General features: G+C 31.1%; 2 protein-coding genes across 4 annotated transcripts; both read left to right on the top strand.

Moving 5' to 3' along the window:
• The first annotated feature begins 244 nt into the window (after positions 1-244).
• LOC114179769 (uncharacterized) lies at positions 245-4,816 on the top strand. Of its 3 annotated transcripts, none has more exons than XM_028066222.1 (13): positions 245-509; positions 742-789; positions 1,427-1,528; positions 1,600-1,824; positions 1,944-2,026; positions 2,176-2,276; positions 2,653-2,776; positions 2,945-3,018; positions 3,202-3,338; positions 3,415-3,585; positions 3,733-3,957; positions 4,112-4,345; positions 4,466-4,816. In XM_028066222.1, exons 1-13 carry the CDS (start codon positions 255-257, stop codon positions 4,619-4,621), a joined length of 1,935 nt encoding a protein of 644 aa, XP_027922023.1. In that variant the 5' UTR covers positions 245-254; the 3' UTR covers positions 4,622-4,816. The 3 variants fall into 3 exon arrangements, with proteins under 3 accessions (XP_027922023.1, XP_027922021.1, XP_027922022.1); XM_028066220.1 differs by having other exon boundaries at positions 2,864-3,018; XM_028066221.1 differs by lacking the exon at positions 742-789 and having other exon boundaries at positions 2,864-3,018.
• A 3,233-nt stretch (positions 4,817-8,049) lies between these two features.
• On the top strand, positions 8,050-12,902 carry LOC114175714 (uncharacterized). The gene is made up of 12 exons (XM_028060499.2): positions 8,050-8,314; positions 9,185-9,286; positions 9,358-9,582; positions 9,701-9,783; positions 9,935-10,035; positions 10,440-10,563; positions 10,656-10,810; positions 11,206-11,342; positions 11,418-11,588; positions 11,736-11,957; positions 12,111-12,344; positions 12,463-12,902. The coding sequence occupies exons 1-12, from the start codon at positions 8,051-8,053 to the stop codon at positions 12,616-12,618; spliced, it is 1,974 nt and encodes a 657-aa protein (XP_027916300.2). The 5' UTR covers position 8,050; the 3' UTR covers positions 12,619-12,902.
• Positions 12,903-14,338: the final 1,436 nt, after the last annotated feature.

Below are 14,338 nucleotides of genomic sequence, written 5' to 3'. Positions count from 1 at the left end.
AGATTGGTAGTTTGTTTTACAGTTAGATTATATTTATAAAGAAACAATCTTGTGTAAATCTAGATGAGAAGTTAGATTCATATGAGAATAAGAATATTATATTGGATAATAATATTTTTTTATTCATTTTTAAACTACCATTCTAATAACCTTAAATTATTTATTTTAATTTTTGTAATAATGTGATAGGATAATCCAAGAATAATTGGAAGTAGATTAAAAAGTGGATAAAACAAATGGTCAATGAAACCACCATGGTCAATTCTATTTGCAGACAAAGTGAGAGGGAGGAAGAGAGAGGAGAAAGAAGGGCATGCGCAAGAACAAGTGTCACGGAGAAGCAGTTACAGATGGGACACGTGGCAGCGGTGATGGCACTCTCACCTTCCACTTCTCAACAACTGTTGTATTATGCTTCCATCTTCTTCTTCTCTCTATTCTTCATCCTCTGCCTTTTCGCTCACTCTGCTCAATCCTCATTTTCTTCAAAACCAAACCTAACACCAATGGTACGTTCCTCCTTACTTTTCTACCATAGTTTGTTTCGATTTATCATTTTTATATACTTTTATGGTTTACCAGCGTTGATGCGGTCAACGAATCTATTGCATTTATTCGATGATTGTATGTACAACAGGAGAGTGAAGATATATATAGTTTCTCTGAGTTTTTTTTTTTTTTTCTCTTTTTGTGAGTTATACGAAAAAAAATACGATGCTCTCTCTGACAAATGTAAAACAGGTGAGAACGGTTAACAGAATATGGAAAATATTCTGCCAGAAAATGCAGGTTAGTATCTGATAGCTTATGAGCTGTTTGAATACGGATAGTTAGGCTCCTTCGATTAATTTCGAAACAATTTTTACAAGATATAAGAGAAAAAAATGAAACGAATTCTTCTCCAAAGTTTATGTGAAAAATTAAATGAGAAAACTGCTCCAAATTGACTTGTAAGTGATTTTAGTTTACGGGAGAATTTTATTTCTTTTGTTTTCTATTAGATTTTATGGAAATGATTATCTAAACACAAATTAGTTGTTCCATTTAATTGGCGCCAAAAACTGCTTACCAAAACTGGCAAATATTTAACTAGTATGAAATTTTAGCTTCACGCTCTCAAATTTAACTGCGTTTTAGCAGAGATTTTACAACTTTTGGGAGAAGTTATCTCAGAACCCACTAAATATGGAATGGCTCCCGAGTGGACTTCATCTCATGACTGAGAAAAGAGTGTTGTACGGAATGTGTTTTTGGCATTTTTCCTGTGATTGATTCAACAACCATCAATCCAAACATACTCTTACAAAAGTTTAATGTGATTAAATGTAAAAAGTTGGTTTGTTACCCAAAGTTGTGACTTGCGAGTATTTCTTTATAGTTTGTTATTTTCATTTATGTCCCTTTATTTTGTTTTGCAACCAACCAGGGAAGTAAAAATCAATGTCAATTATCAGAGATGAAATGTAATATTTCCAGCTTAGGACATTTCTTTGGATTACTTGACGCCAACTTCTTTGACGATAAACAGGTATTTTCCTTGACTTGTTAGTTTGTTGATTTTGCGATGCTTGGTGAGGTGACTAGTTCTGTTTCCCTTAGATTGGGGAGATTGCTGAAGGTGCAGAGGAATTCAATATTCCAATCATAAAAGCCAATAGAAAACTTGTAGCTTATGAGAATGGGGGTTTGCATTATCCTTCTCCTTTAGTTTTCAATGCTGATTGGAACTATGAGCCAGTTCATTATGAAAACAAAAGGTTCAACTATCCTTCCATCTCTGGTGTACAGAGACCTGATTCTGAAGATGATATTGCCTTTATGAGCGTAAGTGATCCATCATAGCGGACGGACCACTAATTTGACTTTGATTATATACTTTGCATAAACATTTTAGCACGTATTTCTATTTCATGAATGACTTTTTCTCCCTTTTATCAAACCAGGTTCTTGAGTTAGGTGAACTCATCAAAACAAAGCAAATTACTTCTCAGCAGCTTACACAAATATTCTTGCGGAGATTGAAAAAGTAGTACTAATTTTGGAATGCTAATTTGGTAGCAGTTGTTATAACATGCATTGTGTTGTGTTGTATTCTTTTCTGGTGACTTGAATTGAAGTATTTGAAACATATTTTCCTGATTAACTATGTTGTGTGGATTCTGGAATTAACACCAGGTACAATCCTACTCTTGAAGCTGTAGTCACTTATACCGAAGAGTTAGCACAGGAGCAAGCCAAAGAAGCAGACAAGTTGCTCAGCCAGGGAGTCTATCTGGGTAGTTATATCTTTCTCCAAACATCTGATCATTAAAAAAAGTTTGTTTTTAATGCTTCCACTTTTAGAAGGACCAATGTGGATTAATGCATTATTCTGGAACCCTAACCATCCCATCATCATAAATATAAGATCCCTACACATCCTGAACAAGGTATATGAGCATAATTATTTTTAAAGCATAAACCGCGGTTTTATGAACGATTACGTGATTAACTCGAATTTAGGTATGTCTACCCCGTACCTCGGAATAGATCTCATTCATTTAAACAGAGCACAGAGCTGTATTTTAGGATGGAACGTTGTTTCGTACTGTTTCAGGACGACCTCTATAAGTTGGGTCAGAATTTTAAATTGAATATTGATCTTCGTTGAAGGGCCTCTTCATGGGATTCCTTACGGATTGAAGGACATAATATCAGTACCCAAATACAAAACGACCTGGGGATCAAAATCATTCAAAAATCAAATTATTAACACGGAAGCTTGGGTCTATAAAAGGTAATATATCTTTGACAAACGTAAACAACCATAAATTAAATTTGTGGCTGCAATTACGTGTATAGTTGATGGTATTGTTCCGTATAGATTGAAGTCTGCCGGGGCTGTTCTAGTTGCAAAGCTCGTTTCTGGATCATTGGCATATGATGACATTTGGTTTGGTGGCAGAACTAGGAATCCATGGAATATTGAGGAATTTTCTACTGGATCATCTGCTGGACCTGCAGCAAGCACCTCAGCCGGTACTTTTTTCACGAATGCCTGCACTTTTTTCGTCTTCATTTGTTTCATTTTTTAATGTGTTTATAGGTCTTTTCCATTATTTGGTTTATTTTATCAATTATTGTAAACCGAAGAAGAGAATACGCTCAATTTTAGATTTATCTATGTTATTCAGCTATGTGATTTTGTTTATTGCATTGCAGGTATGGTTCCATTCGCGTTTGGTACAGAAACAGCTGGATCCATAACTTATCCAGCAGCTCGATGTGGGGTGACAGCATTGCGCCCAACTTTTGGAACTATTGGTCGAAGTGGTGTGATGAGCATTTCAGAAAGCTTGGTAAAACCCAAACTATTCGACGTTTTCTGATAGGATATGATATGAATGTTAACCTTACATGTAACCATTCTTCTAGGATAAGCTTGGCCCTTTCTGTAGATCTGCTACTGATTGTGCCATTATTCTCGATATTGTTCGGGGAAGAGATCTTGATGATCCCTCGTCAAAAGATAGCTCCCTTGATGATCCATTCCTGGTTGACATTTCTAAATTGACCGTTGGATATCTCGAAGATGCCGAAATGGAGGTTAGTCATTCAAGTAATTTCTGGGACAAGTGGTTCAAGCTTTGACGTTACATAATGCCAATTTCCATGAAGACATTTGCACTTTTTGAATGCTGTTAGGATAAGACATGATTCATTAGACAAACTTCATCTGCTGTGAAAACTCAGGTTGTTCATGTTCTTGCATCAAAAGGTGTCAAGATGGTCCCTTTCAAACTGAATTACACAGTTGATTCTGTTCAAGGTATCTTAAATTTCACAATGGACGTTGACATGCTATCCCACTTTGATGAGTGGCAACGCTCAGGTGAGGATAATGTGTACGAAGCCCAAGACCAGTGGCCCACTGAACTACGCCGAAGCCGCATAATTCCAGCAGTGGACTATGTGCAGGTTAACCATTTATTTGGTTCCCTTAGATAGTTAAATTAAAATCAAACATCTTTTTATATGAAGAATTTCCTTTAAACCAATCATTTGATATCATTCTTATTTTTTCAGACATGATAAGTTGGCATTATTTGGATTTAAAATTGATTGCATGCAGGCACAAAGAGCACGGGGAAGGCTAATAAAGGAAATAAGAGAGTCCTTCACTGTTGATGCATTCATTGGCAATGCAACTGATTGGGAGAGAGTTTGTATTGGAAATCTTGTTGGTTTACCAGTCATAGTAGTGCCAACAGGACTTAAAAATATCTCTCATCCACCACCAGGTGGAACTAGAAGAAGAACTACAATCACCACTGGCATTTATGCTCCCCCTAACCGAGACCACATTGTATGTTTCTGACTGCAATGTGTTCAGTATCATCTACATTTTTTATACTACTAAAAGTTTATGGCTTTGTACTCAATTTCTAATTCTATACGTAGTTTTTTACCCACTTCTTTTTTTCAGGCTCTGGCGGTGGCAATGGCTTACCAAGCTGTCACCAATCACCATAAACAGCGGCCACCAATCAATGATCTCGGGCCAAATGATAAGATCCCTGACCCAGTTTCTGGTAGTACCTACCCTTCCAGGGTTTTGGGCATTGCTCCTTCATCTACTTGATAAACGGCTTCACCACTATACTTAACCTCTATCTATCACTTTCATGGAGACTTGAAGAAACATAAAAACGGGAGTTATAAGGAGAAACTGTTTTTCCACTGTATTCATTCTTAAATCTTATATTTTAAAATACACAATCTCAAGTGAGACTCACTATTTCTCAATCAGGAACATAAAACATTTTCTTTTATTTCATTTTGCACTTCACACATTTTCTTCTCATCATTTAAAATTATTTTCTTGTCTATATTTTTAAATATTTATTGATAAAAATATATTTGATCCTGAAAGTAACATTATATAGTCTTAAGAAATTCTTGATTCCTTTTCTTAACATAATCTATCCATCTCACACTAAGTACACTTTAATGTTTAAAGTTTTCATACCTATAATCCTATTAGAGATTAATAATAATAATAATAATAATAATAATAATAATAATAATAATAATAATAATAACAATAATAATAATACATGATTTTGGAACAAATTTAATGTCTCTTTCTCAACTAATATATTACTTTTACCTAAGCACACAGAGCAATTAATTTAAAAAATAAATTATAGACAAAAAAGTTCAATACTTGATTGAAGACTGATAATTTTGATATAGTTTATATATATATATATATATATATATATATATATATATATATATATATATATATATATATATATATATATATATATATATCAAAGTGTCTTAAGGACATGAGAGTACATATTTTATCCTAAAAAATTACATTAAATAGCTTGATAAATATTTTTTCGATTTTTTAGTATAATCAATAGAAAATGTTATTAAACTGTAAGGTCATAGCCGTTAATGTAAGTGGTAAAACAACATTAATGTTAAAAGAATATTTAATGAAGTCTTTTACCTTTTTCATCTCATAATGTGTGTAATTTAATATTGTTGCACATGTATTAAAGATCAACAACGATAAATATACCACATTTTAAAACTATTTAAGTGAAATAGTTGAAGGAGAATGTTTATAGGTCTACTTAGGACACTGCTTAATAAATAATTAATGCTTGTTTCATATTTTTATTGAAAGTTTTAATAATCAAGTATATTAATTAGAATAATATAAATATATATAATATATTTTATAAAGAAAATTTTTAGATGTTTAAATACTATCTTTTTGTTAATTTTTTATTAATTTAAACTTTTTTTATATTTTATTATACTTAATTTTTAGCAATATTAAAATATAATTATTTTTTTATTTATTTATTTTTTAATTTTTATTGATGAACATAAAATAAAATATTAAATACATATATTTATGAATATTTTTTCTTTTATTTAAAATAAAATTGTATTGATAATTATTAGGTCATATTAATTATCTAACAAAATCTATTGTTAAATTCTTTCCTTGCATTAATTTGAATAAGAGAAAAGACGAAGACGATTAATTTATGAGATATTAGAAAGAAAAATTATAATACTTCCTTATGTAACGATATAAGTCAATTTGAAACTTTTTATTATGATTTATTTTTGTGTATAAAATTAAAAATAAAAAAACAATAAATTAGAAAACATATGAAAATGTTCACCTAAATTTGAAAAATTAACTTGAAAGATGTCATGCTATTTATGAACACCGATAGTTTAACTGGTAAATTAGAAAACTTGAGTTTTTTTTTAAGGAGTTGGGAATGAATAAATATATTAAAATAAAAACATACCATAAGTCATTGAAACAAACCTTTACATTAATTGAGAATGATAATCCTAGAGTTTATGATGTTATTTGCAAAAAATGTTGTCCACCTTCCTCTTTGATTTTTCTCTAACATATTTATCAACAATTTCTATAGACATAAACAAAACAATTAGAAAACATGTGTGGCATGTAAGAAGATGAAAACGATGAGTTTGTTTCAATCTTCAATTTTTCATTAGAAATATAAGTAGTTATTGTATTTATTTAATGAAGAGTTATCTATAGATGATAATTTCCTTTTCTTGTCCCGTATTATGAAAACACAATGAAAAAACAGAAAAAAAATTCAAAAATAGAATCCAAATCAATATTTTTGTATCTCTTTTTCATGTCTTCTTTATTTTGTTTGCGTATTACTTGTTTGATAGAAAATCGTGAATTTAGAGAAGAATGGATATAATTGTAGAAAATAGGTTTTTTTGTACACTTTTTTTATGTAAAGAGGGGGAATTACCCTTTAAGTCTAGGAGGGGACAAAAATTGATATAAAAGTTTTTTTTTGAACCAAAAAACAAAAAGTATATAAGCTTTTACATAAAATATTTTTCTTTAATCAATAAAAACATGTCAATAATGCATATTTATATAAATAAAAAACTAATATGTCTTTTAAGGATCGAACATTACTTTATAAAAAAAATCATTATAACTTTAAAGTTTGATAAATTATCATTAAAACTGATATACAGAATAATCTACTTTTTTCTATTGATATGTTTATAGTGACGTAATAAAAAACAAGTATTTATATATTAAAATCACATTAAGTTAGAATCTAAGCTCAATATTATTTTAAATTTTATAATTACAAATTAAAGTTTATTTCAAAAAAAAATCAAATTCAGTATTAAACATAAAAACATATGCAAGTGTAGTAAAATAAATAATAAAAATTGTACGATCCAAATTCTTTTAAGAAAAAAAATTAGGTTAAATTAAGAATAAAAAACTATAAATAGGTTTAAAATAATTGATTATTCATTTCAACAAAAGAAAAAATCCCTCTTTTTTTAAATGATCTAAACTCTAAACCTCTTCTTCAAGATTATTGGTGGACTGATCAATTGTTTTATAATTAGATTAAATTGATGAAAAAACATTTTGATGGTCAGAATTTTTATCTAGGTAAATTCATGTTTCTTTTATAATTAATCTTTTTCTTCTTCTTTTATTGAACATGTACGCCTTTTTTATTTTATTTGTCCGAATCAACGAAGGAATAAGAATATTGTATTAGTTCAAATAAGTAGAGGTTTGGTTGAATAATTAAATTAAGGGTTAACTAGTTTTTTAGTTTCTTGATATCTAAAATTGAAGTTCGTCCTTGTTCGAAACTTTGATACATTTTGGTCTCTATATTTTTAAAATGAATAAATATAGTATTTTTAATTCAATTACGTTAATTTTTTTTTTACGTGTCGAACGCATTTCATGCTAGTATTGAAGTTATTTATATTGTATGACACATATCCGATTTAATATTTGTTGGGAAATGCATTTGACACCTCAAAAAAATGTAATTGAGTTAAAATGACTACATTCATTCATTTTTAAAGTTTATGGACCAAAATATATCGAAGTTTCGGACATAGACAAATTCAAATTTTGATCAAATAGAGAGACTAAAAATATAGTTAACTCTTAAATTAATTATAAATATTTTAAGAAATATATGAAAAATAAGTTATGAGAAAATGGTTACACGAACACAAGTCAACCGAAGAAGACTTAAGATGGAAGCTACCATGGCAAATTCTATTTGCAGATAAAGTGAAGGAGGAAGAGAGGAGAAAAGAACGCGGCATGTGGGAGCGGTGGCACTCTCACCTTCCACTTCTCAACAACTGTTGTATTCTGCTATCTGTTCTTCTTCTCTCAATTCTTCAGTTTCTGTCTTTCGCTCACTCTTCTCAATCCTCCTTTTGTTCAAAACCAAACATAACACCGATGGTACATTCCTTCTCAATTTCATCTAGTTAGTTTCGATTTATCGTTTTTAATACTTGTATGGTTTACCATAATTGATGCGGTCACCGAATTCACTGCAATTATTTGATTATTGTATGTATAGCATGAGAGTGAAAACTGAAGATATGTATAGTTTCCCTGATTACGCTGCTCTCTCTGACAAATGTTAAACAAACGAGAATCGTCAACAGAATATGGAAAATATTCTGCCAGAAAATGCAGACTAGATCTGATAGCATATGAGCTGTGTGAATACGGATAGTTAGGCTCTTTCGATAAACTTCGAAACAATTTTTACAAGATATAAGAGAAAAAATGAAACGAATTCTTCTCCACAGTTTATGTGAAAAATTAAAATGGGAAACTTCTCCAAATTGACTAGTAAATGATTTTAGTTTACGGGAGAATTTTATTTCTTTTGTTTTCTACTACATTTTATGGAAATAATTATTGAACACAAATTAATTAGTCCATTTAATTGGCGCCAAAAATTGCTTACCAAAACCGGCAAATATTTAACTAGTATGAAATTTTAGCTACAGGCTCTCAAATTATTTGCTATGTTTAGCTGAGATTTTACAACTTTTGGGAGAAGTTATCTCAGAACCCACTGAATATGGAATGGCTCCCGAGTGAACTTCATCTCATGATAGAGAAAAGAGTTTTGTACGGAATGTGTTTTTGGCATTTTTGCTATAGCTAATTCAACAACCGTCAATCCAAACATACCCCTACAAAAGTTTAATGTGATAAAATGTAAAGTTGGTTTGGTGCCCAAAGTTGTGACTTGTGGGCATTTTATAATTTGTTATTTTCATTTATCTCCCTTTATTTTGTTTTGCAACCAACCAGGGAAGTAAAAACCAATCTCAATTATCGGAGATGAAATGTAATATTTCCAGCTTAGGACATTTCTTTGGATTACTTGACGCCAACTTCTTTGACGATGAACAGGTATTTTCCTTGACTTATTAGTTTGTTGGTACTTGGATGCTTGGTGAGGTGACTAATTCTGTTTCTCTTAGATTGAGGAGATTGCTGAAGGTGCAGAGGAATTCAACATTCCAATCATAGAAGCCAATAGAAAACTTGTAGCTTATGAGAATGGGGGGCTACATTATCCTTCTCCTTTAGTTTTCAATGCTGATTGGAACTATGATCCAGTTGATTATGAAAACAAAAAGTTCAACTATCCTTCCATCTCTGGTGTCCAGAGACCTGAATCTGAAGATGATATTGCCTTTATGAGTGTGAGTGTTCCATCACAGCTGACGACCACTAATTCGACTTTGATTATATATTTTACAAAAACATTTTAGCACGTGTTTCTATTTCATGAATGATTTGTTCTCCCTTTTATCAAACCAGGTTCTCGAGTTAGGTGAACTCATCAAAACAAGACAAATTACTTCTCAGGAGCTTACACAAATATTCTTGCGGAGATTGAAAAAGTAGTACTTAATTTGGGATGCTAATTTGCTAGCAGTTGTTTAACATGCATTGTGTTGTGTGTTGTATTCTTTTTTTGGTAACTTGAATTCAAGTATTTGAAACATATTTTTCTGATTAACTATGTCATGTGGATTCTGGAAAAAACACCAGGTACAATCCTACTCTTGAAGCTGTAATCACTTGTACCGAAGAGTTAGCACAGGAGCAAGCAAAAGAAGCAGATAAGTTGCTCAGCCAGGGAGTCTATCTGGGTAGTTATATTTTTTCTCCTAGCACCTGATCATTAAAAAATATCTGTTTTTAATTTATTTATCTTCCACATAATGCTTCTACATTTAGAAGGAAGGACCAATTTGGGTTAATGCATTGTTCTGGAACCCTAACCATCCTGGCATCATAAATATAAGATTTCTACACATCCTGAACAAGTTAGATCAGCAAAATTATTTTTAAGGGATAAACACCACTGTTTTATGAACGATTAAGTGATTACTAGAATTTAGGTATGTCTATCCCGTACCTCGGAATTGACCTCATTCGTTTAAACAGAGTCACAGAGATGTATTTTAGGATGGAAACTTGTCATCTACTTTGTTTCAGGATGACCTTTATAGTTGAGTTAGTAATTTAAATTGAATGTTGATCTTCATTGAAGGGCCTCTTCATGGGATTCCTTACGGGTTGAAAGACATAATATCAGTGCCAAAATACAAAACGACCTGGGGATCAAAATCATTCAAAAATCAAATTATTAACACGGAAGCTTGGGTCTATAAAAGGTAATATATCTTTTGACAAACGTAAATCTACAATCAGAAATGATGTTTATGGCTATAATTATGTGTATAGTTGATGGTATTGCTCCACACAGGTTGAAATCTGCCGGGGCTGTTTTAGTTGCAAAGCTCGTTTCTGGATCATTGGCATGCCATGACATCTGGTTTGGTGGCAGAACTAGAAATCCATGGAATATTGAGGAATTTTCTAGTGGTTCATCTGCTGGATCTGCAGCAAGCACCTCAGCTGGTACTTTTTCCATATAATGCCTGCACTTTTTTCGTCTTTATTTGTTTCATTTTTTAATCTGTGTTTATAGGTCTTTTCCATTGTTTGTTTTAAAACTAATGTAACAGTGCTTTTAACATATGCAGCAAAACAGAGAAAAATAAACTGAAGTAAGGAGACAAATTGATGACATGAATTGAAACACCTCTAACACTTTATTGAACGTCAATTGAGGTTTATATACAGAGAAATATTAGAAACTGTATTAACAGAAAAACCAGAAAAAGTCTCTTTTTGTTTAACTAACTAACACTTTGGTTTATTTTATCAATTATTGTTAATCGAAGAAGAGAATACGCTTAATTTTAGATTTATCTATGTTATTCAGCTATGTGATTTTGTTTATTGCATTGCAGGTATGGTCCCATTCGCGTTTGGAACAGAAACAGCTGGATCCATTACTTTTCCAGCAGCCCGATGTGGGGTGACAGCATTGCGCCCGACTTTTGGAACTATTGGTCGAAGTGGTGTAATGAGCATTTCAGAAAGCTTGGTAAAACCCAAATTGTCTAATGTTTTTTTTATAGAATGATGTGAATGATAACCTTACATGTAACCATTCCTCTAGGATAAGCTTGGCCCTTTCGGTAGATCTGCTACTGATTGTGCCATTATTCTCGATATTGTTCGGGGAAGAGATCTTGATGATCCCTCGTCAAAAGATAGCTCCCTTGATGACCCATTCCTGGTTGACATTTCTAAATTGACCGTTGGATATCTCGAAGATGCCGAAATGGAGGTTAGTCATTCAAGTAATTTCTGGGACAAGTGGTTCAAGCTTTGACGTTACATAATGCCAATTTCCATGAAGACATTTTCACTTTTTGAATGCTGTTAGGATAAGACATGATTCATGAGACAAACTTCATCTGCTGTGAAAACTCAGGTTGTTCATGTTCTTGCATCAAAAGGTGTCAAGATGGTCCCTTTCAAACTGAATTACACAGTTGACTCTGTTCAAGGTATCTTAAATTTCATATTGGACGTTGACATGCTATCCCACTTTGATGAGTGGCAACGCTCAGGTGAGGATAATGTGTATGAAGCCCAGGATTGGGCCACTGAACTACGCCGAAGTCGCATAATTCCAGCAGTGGACTATGTGCAGGTCAACCATTTATTTGGTTCCCTTAAATATTTAAATTAAAATCAAACATCTTTTATATGAAGAATTTCCTTTAAACCAATCATTTGATATCATTCTTATTTTTCTAGACATGATAAGTTGGCATTACTTAGATTTAAAATTGATTGCATGCAGGCACAAAGAGCACGGGGAAGGCTAATAAAGGAAATAAGAGAGTCCTTCACTGTTGATGCATTCATTGGCAATGCAACTGATTGGGAGAGAGTTTGTATTGGAAATCTTGTTGGTTTACCAGTCATAGTAGTGCCAACAGGACTTAAAAATATCTCTCATCCACCACCAGGTGGAACTAGAAGAAGAACTACAATCACCACTGGCATTTATGCTCCCCCTAACCGAGACCACATTGTATGTTTCTGACTGCACTATGTTCAGTATCATCTACATTTTTTATACTACTACAAATTTATGGCTTTGTACTCATTTCTAATTCTATACCTGGTTTTTTCCCACTCTTCTTTTTCAGGCTCTGGCGTTGGCAATGGCTTACCAAGCTGTCACCAATCACCATAAACAGCGGCCACCAATCAATGATCTCGGGCCAAATGATAAGATCCCTGACCCAGTTTCTGGTAGTACCTACCCTCCCAGGGTTTTGGGCATTGCTCCTTCATCTACTTGATAAACGGCTTCACCACTATATTTAACCTCGATGTATCACTTTCATGGAGACTTGAAAAAACATAACAACTCGAGTTATAGGGAGAAACTGTTTTTCCACCGTATTAATTCTTAAATCTTATCTTATATTTTAAAATATACAATGTCAAGGGTGAGAGCTCTCATAATTTTCTTTTATTTCCTTTAGAGATACACTTCACACAGTTTTTTCTAATTATTTTCTTATATTTATTTGTATATTTTATGTTCTTAATTATCTAATTGTTTCAATGTTTTAACGCATAATATTGTGTTTACATGTGTTGTGGACTTCTAATTTGGTCTGTGTAAATATTGTGAATGTAAATTTATTTTCAAATATCTGATTGATAAAAATATATTTGATCCTAAAAGTAATATTATGTAGTCTTAAGAATTATTGATTCCTTTTCTTAAAATAATCTATTCATCTCACACCGAGTACAATTTAAAGTTTAAAGTTTTCATACCTATTAGAGATAATAATGAATACATCATTCTCAAACAAATTTAATATCACTTCCCCAAAAAATATATTACTTTTTCTGAAGCACATTGAGCAATTAATTTTAAAAACATTAAATAGCTTGATAACTATATTTTTTTTTCGATTTTTTAGTATAATCAATAGAAAATGGTATTAAACTATGAAGTCAAAGTGTTTAATGTAAGTGGTAAAACAACATTAATCTAAAAGAAGATTTAATGTGGTCTTTCTGTTCCATCTAATAATGTGTCTAGTTTAATATTATTGCACATGTACCGAAGATCAACAACAATAATTTAATTATACCAAATTTTGAAACTATTTCACTGAAATAGTTAAATTCTTTCTTGCATTAGTTTGAATAAGAGAAAAAACGATTAATTTGAGGAGACATTTGAAAGAAAGACAAAATTAATACTTCATTAAAATGTAACAATAGAAGTCAATTTGAAACTTTTTTAAATGGATAAAACTACATTCATTTGGGATCGGATGGAGTAAAATTTTACGGCAATAAATCTCTTTAATTGTGTATAAAATTAAAAGTTTGGATAAGTTTTTAAAATACCTAAATAAGCTTTTGTCTAAAATAAATTACTCCTCTATAATTAAAAAAAAAGTCATACAAATTGACACTTTTTATTCTTTATTCATTTTAGATTTGTTATAGATAAAGTATTTAATTTTACTTTTTCGTTTCCATCCTTAGTTATTAATTACAAACATATTATTATTTCATTTAAATTTTATTGCATATCCATAAGATTATCATTGTTCTTCGTGAAATATATTTAAATTAAATAATTTAAAATATTAATGAATCTTGAATCATGCAAATCACTCATCCAAAGTCTTTATCTAAGGTTAAATCTCATACATTGGGATTATATATTTTTTTTCATATATAAGTTATGGTCATTGAGAAATTATAGTTTATATATGACATTAATCTTATACATATAAGATATTTGACACCATTTTTACCCTAAAATCTTAAGACAATGAGATCATGGACCTTTATTTTTATATAGTATTTAACTTTATCTATTCTATCCAATTTGATACTTTTAACTCACACTTGAATATATGTTTAATTTTATACACAATTAAAGAAATTTATTACAATACATCCAAAGTCTTTATCTAAGGTTAAATCCCATACATATATGTACTAATACATTTACATGGATATAAGTGATTCAATTAAAATTCAACA

This window comes from Vigna unguiculata, chromosome 3 (assembly GCF_037176805.1).
Source record: "Vigna unguiculata cultivar grain cowpea cultivar isolate G323 ecotype 2 chromosome 3, ASM3717680v1, whole genome shotgun sequence".
NCBI lineage: Eukaryota > Viridiplantae > Streptophyta > Magnoliopsida > Fabales > Fabaceae > Vigna > Vigna unguiculata.
This window is presented reverse-complemented; position numbering and strand designations above follow the sequence as displayed.